The 18,665-nt window shown below is 43.2% G+C and overlaps 1 protein-coding gene across 4 annotated transcripts in view; it reads right to left on the bottom strand.

Moving 5' to 3' along the window:
- Positions 1-18,665, bottom strand: part of SEPTIN8 (septin 8) — a 117,758-nt gene that overhangs the window by 58,741 nt on the left and 40,352 nt on the right. For all 4 annotated transcript variants that reach the window (XM_088460703.1, XM_088460702.1, XM_088460705.1 and 1 more), the window contains exons 2-3: positions 12,405-12,519; positions 4,913-5,108 (exon numbers count right to left, since the gene is read on the bottom strand). In XM_088460703.1, coding sequence (XP_088316829.1) covers positions 4,913-5,108; positions 12,405-12,519 — 311 coding nt within the window. The remainder of the gene's footprint in view (positions 1-4,912; positions 5,109-12,404; positions 12,520-18,665) is intronic.

The following is an 18,665-nucleotide window of genomic DNA, read 5'->3' as shown; positions in this document are numbered from 1 at the left end:
TTTTCCGCCTGAGTCCATCTGCCCTGGAACAAGTGTGGACCCGTGACCGCTCCCCAGCCCCGAAGACTGGCGTCCGTCGTCAATAGGACCCAGTTCGCCACCCAAAACGGACGACCCTTGTTGAGCTGGGTCATCCGCAACCACCAGGCGAACCTCCGGAGTGAGCACCATCGCCTGGGATTTGAGACTCTGAGGCAGTCCATTCCATTTGGACAGGATCAATTACTGCAGAGGTCTGGAGTGAAACTGGGCATATTCCACCATGTCGAATACGGACACCATGGAGCCCAGTAACCTCATTGCTGAGTGAAGAAACACACGGCGACTCTGCAGACAACTGCGCACCCTCAACTGCAAGGCAGAGATCTTTTCCCCCGTCACAAAGATCCTCTGCTGACTGGAGACCAATAAGGCTCCCAGGTGCAGAATCCTCTGAGACGGGATCAGGGTGGACTTTTGCCAGTTTATCAACCAGCCGTGCCGTTGCAGTACTGCAATCGTCAGATCCAAATGGTGTAGAAGGAGCTCCGGAGATCCTGCTACCAACAGAAGGTCATCTAGGTAAGGCAACATGCGGAGTTCCTGCAGCCGCAGGGAAGCTTCCATGACCGCCATAACCTTGGTGAACACACGTGGTGCTGTCGCCAGGCCAAAAGGTAACGCACGGAACTGGAAGTGATCGTTGCGGATTGCAAACCTGAGGAACTGTTGATGGCGCGAAAGAATAGGGACATGCAGGTAAGCGTCCTGTATGTCCAACGACACCATGTAATCCCCAGGTTCCAGCGCCAGAATGATGGACCGTATGGTCTCCATCCGAAACCTCGGCACCCGCAAGGAATTGTTAAGTGCTTTGAGGTTGAGGATCGGACGGTACGACTCATTGGGTTTCTGCACCAAAAACAGATTGGAATAGAAACCCAGGCCCCTCTGGGAGAAAGGAACAGGCACTATAACTCCAGCCTGGAGCATAGTGCAAAACCTTCCGCAGTTCCGTGACTTTGTTCCGATCTGATGGAAGACCCGTGGTGAAGAATCGGGATGGGGGCCTGTGCCGAAAGGAGAGGGCATACCAGTGAGAAACCACCTCGTGAACCCAACTGTCTGTCGTGGTTACCGACCAACACTGGGTGAACCGTAGCAGGCGGCCTCCCACTTTGGGATCCCCCAAAGGGAGGCCCGGACCGTCAGGCCGCAGGTTTGTCATCGGACTTAAGGGCCGGACGCCTGGTACTCCAGGCCTGCTTCCGGGGCTTGGCCGATTTCTTAGGGCCAGCCTGTCGGGCAAAGGACTGTGCTTTAGGCCTACCCTGGGCCCTGTAAGGCCGAAAGGCCGACGTACCTGAACTGGAAGGAACTGCAGCAGATGGGAGACATGCCGATTTGGCTGCCGCCAGCGTGGCTACAATTTTGTCCAGATCCAGACCAAATAGGACTTCTCCATTAAAAGGCAAAACTTCCAAGCCCTTTTTTGAATCAGCGTCCGCCTTCCAAGATCGCAATCATAAGGTGCGACGAGCCGCCACAGCTACCGAAGAAATCCGAGAAGTCAGTGTACTAATATCTAAAGCCGCTTCATTAATGTAAGTGGCCGAATCCCGGAGATTGCCTATCAACTCGGTCTGTTCAGCCGAACAGTCGGAATCGAAAGACGCCTCCAAACTATCTGTCCCCCTTAAATCTGGCCATGGTCCCAAACATCTGGGGTCACCGCTAGCTGTGACCCCAGATGCCTACCAGCATCCCCGGGTCAGTACCGGCGTTTTGGTATCGGCGGGGGTGTAGGGAAGACAGCATGGACGTCAATAATGACTGTCCATGCTGTACTTCCAGATGGGCAGCCACAGCTGCCTTGAAGAAAACTTCAGGGGCTATCCCTAGCCCCCGTCTAAACAGGTGCTCCGACTCCAAGCCGGGCACCAACGAAACTGAGATGCCTTGGCTCGCGGGCGGGGTATAGGAGGGGGACCCTAGTGCATCCTGGGAGGCTGAAAACTTAACCCTATGGTGCCCGATGCCTGACGTCATCACCTATACCCCATGGTATCCTGTGGATACCCTATGGACCCTGATGTAGAAAGCAAAGACACTTACACAGGGCATCAGTATAGTCCTGGACTGGAGACTGCACAGTTATCCATGGTAAATGATTACTGTAACACAGTAACTAAACAATGCTTCTATTAATTTACAATACCACTGAAGGTCACTTTTTAAATTAAACTGCAGCACCTGACTACATACAATAGAGGCAACCTTCTAATCAACTTACACATTACTGAATGCTTTCGTGTGGAAGTAATAATATCACTGTATGAATGAAATACCTCAGTGAGGTCACCAGTGCTTAGCGTATCAATAGCCTGCATTCTCACATCACGCCTCAGTGGTGTCCCTGGCTCCTAGTGATAGGGTGTATTCTCATCAATATTGGTTCTGCCCATTACATCACTGCCCAACACTGTGCTCAGCTGACAAGCATATTCATTCAAGCTCTGGAAGGTCTGTTAGTGGATACTTGTTTAATAAAATGAGAATGCATAATTCTACATTCTAGTTAGGGCTGGAGCAAGCTCTGAGGGCGCTCACTGTACTTGGAGGCTGTGCCCTACCCCCACTGCTTTTTACTTTAGCCGATATATAAATTAGGCCCCACAGATCAATTTTGCCAGAGGAAACACTTATAAGAGTACCACCTGGACAGACAAAAAAAAAAAGCCCTTATCTGGAGAGAGGGGGCTGGCTGGGAGTCAATGAAGACAATTGCATTGAACACAAAAAGGAGTCCAAAAAAAAAAAAATGCTACTGTGCCACGAAATGTAGACACAAGTGGAAGTGGGTAATGGGGTCATCGGAACCTTTAGGTCACGTCCCCTTATATGTTTACTTGCTTTCTCTGGCAATAAAATCAAGATATGTAACGCATTAGAAATATAAAAAAAATAATAATTATATATATATATACATATACATATATACACATACACATTATATATATATATATATTATATATATATACATACATACATATACACACACACATATATACATACATACATACACACACATATATATATATATTATACACATACACACACATATATATATATTATACACATACATACATACATACATACATACACAGGCAGATTCCGTGGTGGGTGCAATGGAGCGATATTTACTCAGAGGTTTGATGTGCAACCGATGTTTCCGCTTTTGTACGTAAGCAGTGGATGTGAGCATCTGTGCACAAGACGGTGGCTGGCTCATTAGCAAATTTAAGTTGGATGCAAACGGAATAGTAGCTGTGCAGTTGCGTGCACCTCTGAATCAGGCCAAGACACACTAGGGAAAATTAAGCAGAGGGGCTCCCAACAGTATGCGTCATAGGACTGTGGTTGCCATGGTAGTCCATTACAGTGGTTGCTATGGTTGTCCATTACACACTCTAAAAAACAGTGGTGACAAACTCGGGCCCTTCAGCTTTTGTGGGACTACATAGCCCAGCATGCCCTGCCAGAGTTTTCGCATGCCCTAATAGCAAAACAGTGCCACTACATGCTGGGATGTGTAGTTCCACTGCAGCTGGAGGGCCAGAGTTTCACACCACTGCTCTAAAATAATAAATTAATAGCCGCCTGTACAGACCAAGTAGAAATTTTATACATCAAGATTCTTCTAACATCCTACGACAATGATTTATAAAGAGGGGGAAATACACTCCACACCTCATTTTGTCATGGGATTGCTGCATTAATAAACAAATATAACATGAACCAGTTGCCTCTCTTATACTGGCATTAAAATATTTTAAGATCTGAAAACCGTCCCCAAAGTAAAGGGAGCCCTGCCCACATCAAAGCGCACAATAGTGGTAAATCATTTTGCTTGGGGGGAATATTGTTTACAATGCATGTTCCAATTTACGGTAAAGACCCATCACCACATTGTCTATGCTATGCCTTCCAGCATCATCATCACGCAAAGCTGACAGCTGAGTTCTATTTATGTGTAAGCTTCAAGTAATTAAGAAGAGAAAGAAACCACAGGCTTCACACCAACGCCAAGATCACTGGAAGGCTGTGACACCGTCACTTTTCCATGATTTATGTCTCTCAAACTGACTGCTGCTATGCTCCAGACAGATCAAATTTATTTAAGAAAGAAAAAAAAAGCCCTCTCAGGAGAGCATTCTTCTCAATTACTGTAATAGTAGGGTATGTCCGAAAAATAAAATATGGGTTTTATGGTTGTGTCACCTGGTTTGCTCGGCAGTGCGAATTAGTTTAGAAAGATGCACACAAAGCTGTTATTATTGTATGTGCAAGGTGTGCTGTGCAAAACCAGTGTTATGTGCTAAAGGTATTCACTTAAAAACCTATGTTTGCATTCAACAGGTTTGTTCACCTCAATTTTGTGTACCTGTCCCTACAAACATTTTAGTCACCCATGAGAATGCAGCCTATCAAGTCAGTAAATTGTGTAATTGTTGAGGTATGAGCTTAATGTTAGTTTAGCTCAGAAAATGGCTGCCAAGACTGCATGCGCACCTTTACTTGTGGCCATGATATGCTGCTATATTATACTGTACAATACAGATTGGATATATAAGAAAGCTCAGTATTTTTATCATATTGTTTTGGAGGAAGGGAGGAAATGCAAAACGTATAGATGGCAAAACGTAAAAGGAGATTTGTCAAATGCCTGCTTTGTGCCTAGAACAAAAAAAGAATACTGATTACTCAACAATTATGATAAATAAGGTGCATAGTTTATAAAAAGACACTATACTACATAAGGCTTGGATGAAGGGCTTAAAAAGTGGTTCTGGAGTGTTTCTTGGTGATTTTATTACAGACACAAAGTCACCAACACCACCCACAACCCCAAACATGCCAGTGAACTTCTTGCCTGTCATCTTTATTAATTTGGTCTCCAAATCCCACAGTGTCCACAATTGTCAGTTTCAGGTGCACATTGCTCTCTTGAAGTTCATATGTTCGGGGACGTAAGCGAACACCATTCTCATAGTGGCTGGTTTCTTCCGTCTCAAATGTCGTGTTGAACAGTGTGTTCATTAATGTTGATTTTCCAATACCAGTCTCACCTAGGGGACAAATCAGATTTTCCCATTAGAAAGAGCTAGTTCCCATAGTCTGACAAGCAAAGGCACCATGTAGCAGCGGTTAAATGGCTTACTGAGGATGCTGAGAGTTGCAGTACTACAACAACTGAAGAACATCAGATTGCAAACCTGTGATGTAGTCACCAATAATACCAGGAAAATTTGCTCCATCATCAAGACGGTCCTTCCCGCTCCCTCAATCAACATCTATTAATAAACACAGCTGGTATTCTCATGGATTAATACCACAATCTTATTTTAATCAACATATCAAATCTAATATGAAAATAGCTTCAAGGCCATTTCTGAAGGATTTATGAGATTTTTGCTTCCACACAGGCACGCTAACTAATGTCTTAGATATTTTATACTTCTCTTATCTAACATGTCAAACAGACATAAATCCCAAAGGAAAAATTACATGTACCGTAATTCCAAATGCGAGTCACATCAATGACTTCCAGCAACTACAGCACTCCTATCTACATAGCAATCAGGCACTTGTTAACATGTCTGACATTTCTTAGGAAATACCTAAGTTGTGCTGACGTTGAGGTTCAGACATTTGTTCCTCAGAAGGAGCCCAGCGTATGGTAATAAATCCCCCTCCGGTGTACAGGTATGCATTGCCAATGGGCATTTGAAGTCACTTACTTCAGGGCTGAGGTGTACAAATTACATAAGTCCCCCATAACACAATGTCAGTGGGACAAGGTGTTCCTCCCAATTTAAAAAAAATAAAAAATAGTGTACACACACACACACACACACACAGACACACACACAAATGGGCGGGGAGGAGAGAATAAAGCAGAGCTTTAGTAATGCCACTAAATGTAAAGAATGACTTAGCGTTCTCTGTCCACTGGCATATGCCTGCTGTTAAGAAGATCAGATATAATAATCAAGGCACTGACTGACATCAAGTGTGATTTGTGTGCCCCAGAATGCCTTGCAAACAGCATTCTGGAGACGAAAGTGCTTAGTAAGGAAGTTCCCCTCTCTCAGCACTACATCACTGATAGCCGCAGGGCACATTCATATCGGGCTTATGTATGATCATCAGCCACTATGAGTGCTGCTTGCTGCTCAGTGCTGACGGATTGGTCCCCTCTGAGCAGCCTGTCACACGTTCCGCTGCGTTTTGCTCTGCATAATATGGGAGGAGGAGCATGGGAGGGAGCAAATAGGATGATCCATAATAAATGGAGTCATCACCATCAATGTATCGTCACTGGGGTGGGAGAGGTATTCTACTACTGGGGGAATCAACCTCCAGGAAGATGCCACAGGGGTGGGGAAGGAATATCATAACATTACAGGAGGAGGGGGATGTCAATTGGTTACAGAGGATTCTATGTGAATGGGTAAAAAAATGGTAAAGGTCTATTTTGGGAAGGGGGGGGGGGGGGGAGATGATGCTAAAAAAGGTCTTCAAGACACGCCCACAATGTGGAGCCAGTCAGATTTCGAGCTACAGGTTTGACAAGTTCAGTGGCAGTGAGAAAACCATTTTCAGATGGCAAAATAAGAAAAAATGGCTTTTGGCTGGGTTATTAGGCACACCGGTGGAGGAAAAAGGTCCTATGAACCGAGGGGTTTTTGTATGCTATTGAGTAGGCGAAAGGATAGTTCCCACAGTGTGAAACACCAACTTCAACTATGGAGGAAGATTGATGTCTGGGGTTCCTTAGCTGGATCCTGAGTCAGCAACTTGCACAGAGTACCTGGCACCAAGAATCAAAAAGGGCAGCATCTTACCATTTTCTCTGGTCTACACCACCAGCAAGTACGGCACTGCCGGGAGCATTCTCGGTACACCCTGGACAGCTGTACAGGCTGCAAGGTGCATACCCAGAGCATCCAAAGGATGCTCCGGGTGGCACTGCACCAGCCTTACTGGCTCTAGGTTGTCTATCCAGGCACCCTGCTAGCCCGATACACGGGTAGTGACAGTGCCGTCCATAGGGAAACGCAATGGGGTTTCCGTCTGCCTGGAAAACCCCCTCCCCAGCCCACACCATGACCACAACAGAAATAGTAATATAATAGATTGTTACTAGTGCTGAGTGTTCTTCTCAGTATCACAAATGAAATAATCAGCACCAACTGTGGATCTTTTAACATGTATCAGCCAGTAATAAATAACCTGTGCACCAACTAGAAGATCTGGAAAACATGCACTGTTAGAGATGCACTGCTATAGAGCCCAATATGTACATATACAGTATGCCCAGGGCAGTGCTAGGTTCTTCTGCTGCTCCCCCAGACTCCTGGACTTGCTCCAATAGTCTGGAACGGTGCCCACATCTAAAATAAAAAACATTCAGCTCAGGCAGGATGGCCTACTGGTGCATCTAATGGCTTACTGTGATCACTGGTCCTGTATATGCTGGAATTATTACACACAATACACTTTGTATGACACATATAATGGGTTACTGTGATCACTGGTCCTGTATATGCTGGAATTATTACACACAATACACTATGTATGACACATATAATGGGTTACTGTGATCACTGGTCCTGTATATGCTGGAATTATTACACACAATACACTTTGTATGACACATATAATGGCTTACTGTGATCACTGGTCCTGTATATGCTGGAATTATTACACACAATACATTATGTATGACACATATAATGGCTTACTGTGATCACTGGTCCTGTATATGCTGGAATTATTACACACAATACACTTTGTATGACACATATAATGGCTTACTGTGATCACTGGTCCTGTATATGCTGGAATTATTACACACAATACACTTTGTATGACACATATAATGGGTTACTGTGATCACTGGTCCTGTATATGCTGGAATTATTACACACAATACACTATGTATGACACATATAATGGGTTACTGTGATCACTGGTCCTGTATATGCTGGAATTATTACACACAATACACTTTGTATGACACATATAATGGGTTACTGTGATCACTGGTCCTGTATATGCTGGAATTATTACACACAATACACTTTGTATGACACATATAATGGGTTACTGTGATCACTGGTCCTGTATATGCTGGAATTATTACACACAATACACTTTGTATGACACATATAATGGGTTACTGTGATCACTGGTCCTGTATATGCTGGAATTATTACACACAATACACTTTGTATAGCGCTTATTAAAGCTGGTTAAGCACTAATTCTGCCCTCTTCATTGACTGGCCACACTCACTCTAAAATTAAGCATTTGGAAACCCCCCGTTTGCCACTGCCATCCCCAAGGCCCCGCACTGCTCGCACACAGCATTGTATACAGCCAAAACACCAATGTAGACATACACAAAATGAATATATTGACAAGTACATGTGAGAAAGTCAAGGAAAGTCCTGGACTGAATAGTAGGCCAGGTCTACAGTCCACTTAAAACATACCATGCAAAGAAAACCAACAATATTAATACATTTAGGGTAAAAGAATGGGACCGCGAGGGGAGTCTTGAAAGTTGTAGTGAGGATTATAGCCGGTCATCTATGGAGAATACCACTAAAATGTCAGTGCATCCCTAAATCCATCTGTTATCAAACCTGCCAAACACAGACAGGACAAGACCTCAGAAGTGATAAGTAATGTCAATTTTAATATACAGAAGATATATTCGATCAGTACAAAGGCATTAAGTACCGAAAGACAAGAGAGACTGACCAATACCAATTTGTATCTTTAAATGGTTCAAAAGATCTAGATTTACATGGAAGGATCCTATAGGGCTATATAGAGGCTCCATTTATTGTGGAATTGCACCACTCCCTTTTCAATATTGGGGACAGTAGCCATCTTGGCAGAATACAATAATCGCAAAAGAGAATGTTTCACTGAAATTAGAAATGGAGGAGTATGAATCGCTCAACTGAGTAGAATTATTTCCTTAGAAATGGTCACGACTATAGTACATATCCTAAATTACACACAATGTTCTTACAGCAGGTATATTCCTACAGTACTGGTCAGTGTCGTTATAAATACAAACACTGTCTGCATTCCAACAGATGCAGCAAATGCACATAGCTATAGGGTTTAAACCCAATAAAAGGGATTCCACCACATTAGAATCCTTTTAGTATCTGCAGCTACTGGCAAAATGACTTCCCTCATCTAAACAACTTGCATACACTACTACTGTTGGTAATGGAAACCTTTCAGCAAAATCAAAGCATAATGGCAAGGAGGAGAAAAAAATAAGACCGGATGATTGGAACGTGCTTCTCCACCATGTTGTTTCATGAAATGCTTCTGCAGAAAAAGCATATTGCAGCAAAAGGCATACTGATTGTACAGTCTGCTGCACTTCTGGAATGCAGTTTGTCACTTGTAGAGGTACAATTCCAACAAGTTTCAGAAGAACCTGTATTGATGCAAAGACAAAACGCAGGGTAATTTCACAGCTGACCAGCGCTTTGGTTTAATTGGAATGGTTTTTTTTATTGCAAATGTGCAAGAACTTGAAAATAAATCAGCTGTTTAATATCTAGAACAGGAGTTCCCAACCACGGTCCTCAAGGCACACTAACAGTCCAGGTTTTAAGGCTAGCCATAGCTGGGCACAGGTGACTTAATTAGTACCTCAGTTATTTTGATTTAACCACCTGTGCTTAAGGCATGGATATCACTAAAACCAGGACTGTTATTACCCCTTTTCCACCAAAATTCCGGGTCTGACCCGAAGTTGGAACAGAGTTCCTATCCGGATCAGACCCGGAATTTAGCCGAAGTTCGCTGTTCTCACAGCAGGGTTTCACACGGGCTACGCCAGTGTTAAACCCTGCTAGTTACCTGGGTTGGATTGCCGAGTCACTCGACCCGGCGATCCAACCCTCTCCCCTTTTACACCAGGGAGCTGCCCGGGTTTACCCTGCAATAACCCAGGTTTTAGCTATGGTGTAAAAGGGGTATTAGTGTGCCTTGAGGATCGCGGTTGGCAATCAATGATCTAGAATCTGCCCCTCAAATTTCATTAAAAAAATACTGAAGTCAGGCGAAACAAGTTCTGCCCGACTTGTTATTACATACAATAAATATAGATGTGCATATTACAGCGCCATATGTGCACTTGGATAATGTTGCCACATATCAGATAAAGGCCCTGATCCCATAAAGCGATTATTGGATTGGTGTGCACCCGTACACACTGAGCAATTTCTAGCTCAGTGTGTACTTCCTTCAGATCTCTTCAATGGGATAGGGAGGTCGGGAAAATGCAGCATATCAGATCCCGACGTCCCAATCTGACCGTGCAGGAGCATTTAAAGACATTTAGCGGCTAAAGCTCCATCATACACACTATATAAGTATTGGTCCGATAAGCCAATCATTGGCTGAAAGGCCCGATAATTGTATAGCGTGCACCTGGCTTAAGGCCATAATTGACTCTTGGTGCAGGGAATGTGGAAACTGTGGGAACGTTTCAATCTGCTCCTAAGTCATACAGGTGTAAGGTGTGTCGAAGCTGGTTTAGTGGCTGAGACAGAATCAGTGTAAAATTAGCTTGGAGCGACGCCATCTTGCGAATGGAAACCAGACTCCATCTTAAAAATAAGAATCTGCACGACGCCATTTTAAGTTACAACTCACGAGCTAAGTACAGATGGCAATGTTTTTGGTACTGGGGACAACCTTGCATAGAGAAATACCAAAACAACTAGAGAAACAGCCTCCTGAGAAAAGTAAATAGAAAAGACAATACACCAGGAGCTGTGGGTGTTTTTGCATGTAAAAGGAAAGACCCCACATGTGGACAGGTGTATCTGTGGCAATTGTAATATGGCCCAGACACTTGAATTTGACTGAACGAACAATGGTAAGAAATCTGCTCTTTTAAACTCACTGTCAGACAGGCTAGCGAATGCACAATATCCTGCATGCGAACGCTGTTTATTAGCTGCATGCGTGCACATCTACCCCAAATCAGATAAACCTAACTAGCGTCTATTCCATAACCCCTAATACTTACACAATGCACACCCACATAAAAGGTTCCATAGCTTTAAAGTATAAGATTCAAGTTTTATCCATTTATTACAAATGCTGTGAAATAAAGGCTATTTTGGTATCTAAGGTTTAATACGTGATAAGTAAGCCGTGTTTGGTATTATACTGATCTGCACTTTCTCAACAGCTTTCCGGTATCATCGGTGTGAAGATCGCAACATGCATTCTCAACTTATGGACCGTAGAGATATAAAGCACCAAAAATTTATTTTGTGAAACCAACAGCTTAGATTTGCATGAAGGGGGAATAGAGGAGACAATAGGCTGTCGGAGGCTGACCTGTGTCCATTTGAATCCACCTGTTAAATGTCCTGTAACAAACGCACCGTGATGGGGGAACCAATGGGATCAGCAACAAACCTCTCTATTGTGTTGTCTGTTTCTGTAAGGGTATAAATGTGTGTGTTGTGACCCCAATCTGGAGTCTTCTTGCTGATTGCCGAAGGTTTCTTGCTGATGCCGGTATCTGGTCCAGAGCGCGTGCGTATGTATAATTGTACCTTGGGTCTGTATAATTTCTTTGCGCTAAATTGTACTTAGATCACAGCGTGTAACTATCTGTATTTTACTTGAACAATACTTTAGACCTTGAACATGTGTTTCCAAAGCACAAAGTCTTTATTTTACTGTATGACTGCGTACGCAAATGGCGTCAATTTTAGAGGTTTATAGGCAGGTTTTAGAAGGTATAGGTAGGAGCGTATAGAGGTTCAAATTCAGTATCCTTACGTGCAAGAAGGAAATGAGGCTGTTGTAACAGACAGTCATGGAGGAAACTGACATACCTAACAAGTGACGCTGATTAAAATTATGACTTCATCTTAATTAAAAAATAAAACTGAATAAGAGTTTAGCCTTGGGGCATCAGGGCATTTATTCTTTTAAGTAGTTCTAGAACAAATGAGCTAGCGGTAACTCAGCTTGGTAGTAACGAATACTGTTGGCATTAGGGAGTACGTACGAGTGTCAGCATGTTGGCATAGTGGTGTGGATGGATAAAGGCGGGACTTATTTTGTCCCAATTTTGCCTGGAGAAATATTCAGGGATATGCCAGTCATTTGTATACCTTATCTGAACAATACAAAGTGCCAAGCACTACAAAGTTGGTAATCTGCAAACTCCATCTTCAAAAAAGTCTTCCATGACACTTTTAGTGGTTTGTTTTGTAAGTCATAGTCAAATCCACTAATATAATTGGCATATAGAAACAACTTAATACACAGCATCATACACACCACATGTAGCTTACCTACGCATAGGATATTGAAGCAGAAGCCTTGGGTGACAGATTTACTAACGAGCTGATCCGGAAGGCTGTCAAAACCCACATGGCCGCCCAGTGCGAGGCTGCGTTTGTCTTCGCTCTGCCAGGAGATAGGAAGTAAGGATAAATAGACAATTAGGAGTCATTCCAAGAGTACTCTGAGCACTGAAACAGTTACCATGCTGCTGTGATAAGTAGTGAGGCATTATAGCTGCTACATGCTATGGACTGAGGTCCGGTTCTGTGCTGATATGCTGCATTCCAGACATACTGCTAATTATGGGAGCGACATTAGTAGGAAATATCTAACCCTGTCTGTGATATTACAGGGGCAGAGATCACAAGTCTACAAAAAGTGAATTGTAAATTCAGATTTGAAAAACCCTTAATAAATTACAATAATTTATGTTGCAATGCCAAACAACTTAATCCATATTTAAACGTACTACTCTCCAGTATTTGAGGAAGCGTTTACTTAAGGTCAGGAGCACTACTACTAAACATAAGCAAGACAATCCGGTATCCAGAGCAACCACTGAACAAAAAAAAATTGAAGTTGTTAAATAAACAGTTCTTCCTCCTAGCAACATATATTGTTATTCATAGTTTACTGCGCTGATTCAGTGTTGCACGCAAGACCGTTTTATGGAGGGATCCTGCCATTTCTAGCACTGAGCATACGCAACACTGAGCAACTAGGAGTGAGTCCTATGCACTTAGCTGCGGCTGAGCACGCGTCACTTGTCAGCTGAGTGAGTGTTCCCACTTAGGAGTTTTCGGAGGGCGTGTAGGGGAAATGGTGGGCTGTCCAGAGGCGAGTGTATGCAGAGATCAGTCATAAAGGCGTATGGCTACTTTCACAAGCGGATGGATGGGCGCAGTGTGTACCATAGATACAGCCAACTCTGAGTACAGGCGAAGACACATTTATTTCCAAGCACACAATGCGGCTGCACCTGAACTGCGTATAAGACTGCATCAGCACCTAAATATAGTCTATGTATTCTATGGTGTACATTAAAGTGCACCCTCCCTGCACTTGTTCCTTGTGAGGGCTGACCTGGTATAGGAAAAACACCACTGTTTAGTCGCAATCTTTCCTCTTAATCCTAAATGAAGAAAACGCACTCATGCACACACGCGCACACACACACTAAATGTGTGACATATATACCTACAAAGCATACTAGTCAAGCAAGACACAACACAGCAATACAAACACAAAAACTAATGAATGTTTATGCAGAACAGTGGTGGCAACCGGATTATTTCCTTGGGACTCACAAGTAGATCTTGGTCAGCAATGGGGTGGGGTATACATAATTCTTGGAAGCGTCAGATTGTACAATAGAAGCCCCAGCTTGACCTGCTCATGCAGCGCACACTGTAGTTTTAACCTACGGTTGATTAATCAGTCAGACGATAAAACCACCATAGTCTGCACTGCGCTAACACACTATGGGAGGTATTCAATATTGGAACGAAAAGTCAGTGCTGGACTTTTCGCTCCACATCGGAGGTTTTACGGGGATAAAGTATCGGACGCGCTCCCGCTTTATCCCTGTATTAAATTTGAAAGCTACGAAAACAGGACCCGGCGGAAAGGTAAGTATCAGAAAAAATTCAGGAATTTTCGGTAAAAGCATCTAGGGACCCCCCTCCAAATGATGTCTTGACATGAAGGATCATTATGAGTACCCCCGTTTTGGCATGTGGAAGTTAAGTATGGTTTTTAAATTGCTGCAGCAGGTGTTTTTTCCCCAACAGGGAAGAAGGGGTGAAGAAGAGCACTTGGCTTTTATTTAAAAAAAAAAAAAAACCTAGGAGCATCAAATTTGGGGTACATAAAAATATGCTTGCATCCTTGTTCAAGTCCCTAAGGTGCATTTTTAAAATTCTTCAAAAATGCACCTGCCACTACCACCCGCATTCTTTAAAAACACCTGCCGCATACTTGGGAACCCTTCCAGAATTTATTTAGTTAGTTTAAAACTTGTTCCCCATATTTTTTTTTTTAACCCCAAAATTGAACTTATTTTGTTGGAGAGTCCCTATTTGTTTTTTTTTACTTTTTTTGACACAGATAAATTTTAAAGGACCATTCCCAGGGGTGCAGGCTATTTTTTTTTTTTAAGCCTGCACCCCTGAACCCCAATTCTGCACTTTTCTTCGCCTGCTAAGGGCTGGCGAAAAATTATCCCCGTTTTTTTACATTGACTTTTCACACTGGCAAAAAGTCAATGTAACTGAATATGAGCATAATTGAAATAGGCGTAAATGACGTAATCGACGATAAACTATTGCCGATAACGGCCTTTTCCCTTCAAATTGAATATGGCCCTATAGCATCATCTGAAATACCAGGAAGACTCACTGGTATGTAGGGTCCATATCCTCACCACTGATATAATGCAATTAGCAGAAACTACTCTGCTACTATAACTATGCAGACATGGGGACAACATACAATTCCCAGAAAACCTGCCATACACCGATTCTATGTCATGATTGTAATCTAGCATTTCTTTTTCTAAATCAAAGACTAATACAGGTTTTCTTGACTAATTACAATTCATAGATGCAGCAGAAAGGGCATTTACCGTGCAATGTGCTTGTGATGGTATTCTGTACATGCCAGCTTTGCAATAGGCAATGGCATCTAAAGAGAGGTAAGTAGGCAGAAGATCTGATGTACAATGTGACAAGCCATAGGCCAGAAAACATCCACAATTTCTAGGAACAGTCCTAGACTTTCACTGTCCCTAATAGCACAAAACAAAACATTTTAAAGATATATGAAACTCAGACTTTGGAAGAGCTGGACAATATCCACATAATTCACTAATACTACTACATTTTATTATACAGATACAGTCACTCTCCTATGTGCATCTATCACACCCACCTCCACTTCCTGTATCCTTCAACAAATGTCAACATGTCCCAGTTTCATTTACATCAAGGACCACCCACACAGCCATAACCAGATAAGTAGGCTATACAAACAAACACACTACACAGAAGTATTATTCCTAAATATATGCAGGGCCAAAATTAGGGGGGGGGGCTAGAGGTGCACGTGCACCGGATTTGAGGGGGTGCTGAAGGTATGACTCCACCTCCACGGTGGCCTGGGGGTTGCAGATTCCATGCGGACTAGCCGTCCGCATGAAATCTGCTGAAAACGGCCCTCCAAAAATGACCACCGCCTAGGAGGAGACAGATGCTAGAGGTCCTACTGGACCTCTAGTGTGTTAGGCTACAGCATAGCACAAAGCATTCCCAGAAGTGCCGGGAACGCTGGTGCTGCAGGGAGTAGATGCAGAGAGCAGCACCTTCTCCTGTGAAACCCTTGGCAACAAGCATGAGACCCCTGGCAACAAGCATGAGACCCCTGGCAACGAGTAGGTAATTTAAAAGTAATTAGAAGCCTTACTGTGGGGCATAAAATGGTGTCAGGGGCAAATATGTAAGTGGCACTTTGGTAAGAGACATTACAGTGTGTGGCATAATGTGTAATGGGCATTATGGTGTGTGGAATAATGTATGTCACTATACCATGGACATCTGACTAGTGCACTGCCTTATGGAGGAGCAAGGACAAAACCCAGGTACAGGAAGGGAGGGGGCACAAAATTACGGCCTTGCCCTGGGTGACAGATATCCTAGTTTCGGCCCTGCATATATGAAGATATATGAAACAGATTTTGGAAGAGCTGGACAATATCCACATAATTCACTAATACTACTACATTTTATTATACAGATACAGTCACTCTCCTATGTGCATCTATCACACCCACCTCCACTTCCTGTATCCTTCAACAAATGTCAACATGTCCCAGTTTCATTTACATCAAGGACCACCCACACAGCCATAACCAGATAAGTAGGCTATACAAACAAACACACTACACAGAAGTATTATTCCTAAATATATGCAGGGCCGGAATTAGGGGGGGGGGGGCTAGAGGTGCACGTGCACCGGATTTGAGGGGGTGCTGAAGGTATGACTCCGCCCCCACGGCAACAGTCAACAAGTTTTGCTAGCTAAAAAAAAAAAAATATTAGAAATAGAAATGGTGTTCTAACTCCCAGGACATAAGGGATTTGTGTTTTCTTTTCTTTTTTTAATTTTTGTTTTTTTGCAGAAAAAAAAACAAAAAACCATAAAGTGGTTGAAGCACAACTGCAAAGAGGTTCTGTCAATTGATTGAGACTGAGTCATCTCATAGCAACAGGAAATCCCCTTCTTAGTTAGCAAATACAGTCCAAGAATATATATTGTATTATGCTTTTCTATAATGTATACACAACCATACAGTGGGGCTGCAATAATTGGCTTTTCAAACAAGCTCCTTTAAACTGCAAAAAGAACAAACACAAAATGTACTGTAGGCAAAAAGAAGGAAATTACCTTTAATACGGTTATGCTTTTCATCTGAAAATAGCACAGCACACCGTGTGTGATTCCTCCATAAATGTGCACACAACTGAATATAGGCAAAACGCAGCAGGACTAGGCTTAGCCTGAGAAAGACCATAAGCACTGCTCGCCTGGCTCCCTCTCACTACAATACATGGGGCGTGCTAACCCCTTATTAATTACCACGCACAGAGGTGACAGATACTGTACGTGTTGTGTGCTTTCAATACACAGATTTTTTCCAGCTACATTAAAACATTTCACTTTGATGTGTTCAGTTAACATTACATGTGATCAACTCTCAAAGTGTTTTCTTGGTGAAATACATTCCTTGTACTTCATGTTATAAATCAATGTGGATTTAAATAAAAAAAAAAAAAAAAAAAAGTAACCATTATAACATTTGTTATACTGTTGCCAGCGGCTTCGCCCACAATGAAATCGCTTCTGCCAACATTTTTCTATTTAAGCTGTTCTAGTTGTCTTGCTTTGCATAGGGGCCCTGTGGCAGGAGTGGCCCATGTGACCAGCAGCGCTATACAGACTGGTGGCAGCAGCGCCTTCACCCACCACTCACACCAATGTCACTGTGTGCCCTGTGCACAGACTGCTATGTAGCCTATCCTATTCACCCACCACTCACACCAATGTCACTGTGTGCTCTGTGCACAGACTGCTATGTAGCCTATCCTATTCACCCACCACTCACACCAATGTCACTGTGTGCCCTGTGCACAGACTGCTATGTAGCCTATCCTATTCACCCACCACTCACACCAATGTCACTGTGTGCTCTGTGCACAGACTGCTATGTAGCCTATCCTATTCACTCACACCAATGTCACTGTGTGCCCTGTGCACAGACTGCTATGTAGCCTATCCTATTCACCCACCACTCACACCAATGTCACTGTGTGCTCTGTGCACAGACTGCTATGTAGCCTATCCTATTCACCCACCACTCACACCAATGTCACTGTGTGCCCTGTGCACAGACTGCTATGTAGCCTATGCTATTCACCCACCACTCACACCAATGTCACTGTGTGCTCTGTGCACAGACTGCTATGTACCATATCCTATTCACCCACCACTCACACCAATGTCACTGTGTGCCCTGTGCACAGACTGCTATGTACCCTATCCTATACACCCACCACTCACACCAATGTCACTGTGTGCTCTGTGCACAGACTGCTATGTAGCCTATTCTATTCACCCACCACTCACACCAATGTCACTGTGTGTCCTGTACACAGACTGCTATGTAACCTATCATATTCACCCACCACTCACACCAATGTCACTGTGTGCCCTGTGCACAGACTGCTATGTAGCCTATCATATTCACCCACCACTCACACCAATGTCAGTGTGCCCTGTGCACAGACGGCTATGTAACCTATCCTATTCAAGAGAGCGCAGGCCCAAAGCCCCTCTCCCCCCACCCCCGGCCGTGCACATGGTGCCACACCTATCTCCTGCATTGATGATGTCAATACATTTTGTTTTTCTTGATCAGCTTTAACTTGAAGGATCCAGATGAAAAAGTGCAGGTTATTTCTAGGAGTTTCCACCACAAAATGACACCATTTTCATGAAAATTGGTTCTGTACTTTCTGCATCAACTTGGAACAGACACAAAGTTTTTATAATATTAGTATAGAATTCCAGTTATTTATATAGTGCATACATATTCCGCTGCTTTTTACAGAAAATATCTGACAATTTACATCAGTCTCTGTCCCAGTGGGGCTTACAATAGTTATTCTTCACAATATGTATACACATACACATTAGGGTTAATATTTCTCAGATGT

The sequence above is a fragment of the Taudactylus pleione genome, unplaced genomic scaffold (genome assembly GCF_031769625.1).
Source record: "Taudactylus pleione unplaced genomic scaffold, aTauple2 ptg000975l, whole genome shotgun sequence".
Classification (NCBI taxonomy): Eukaryota; Metazoa; Chordata; class Amphibia; order Anura; family Myobatrachidae; genus Taudactylus; species Taudactylus pleione.
Note: the sequence above shows the minus strand (reverse complement) of the source record. Positions and strands in the feature narration are given on the sequence as shown.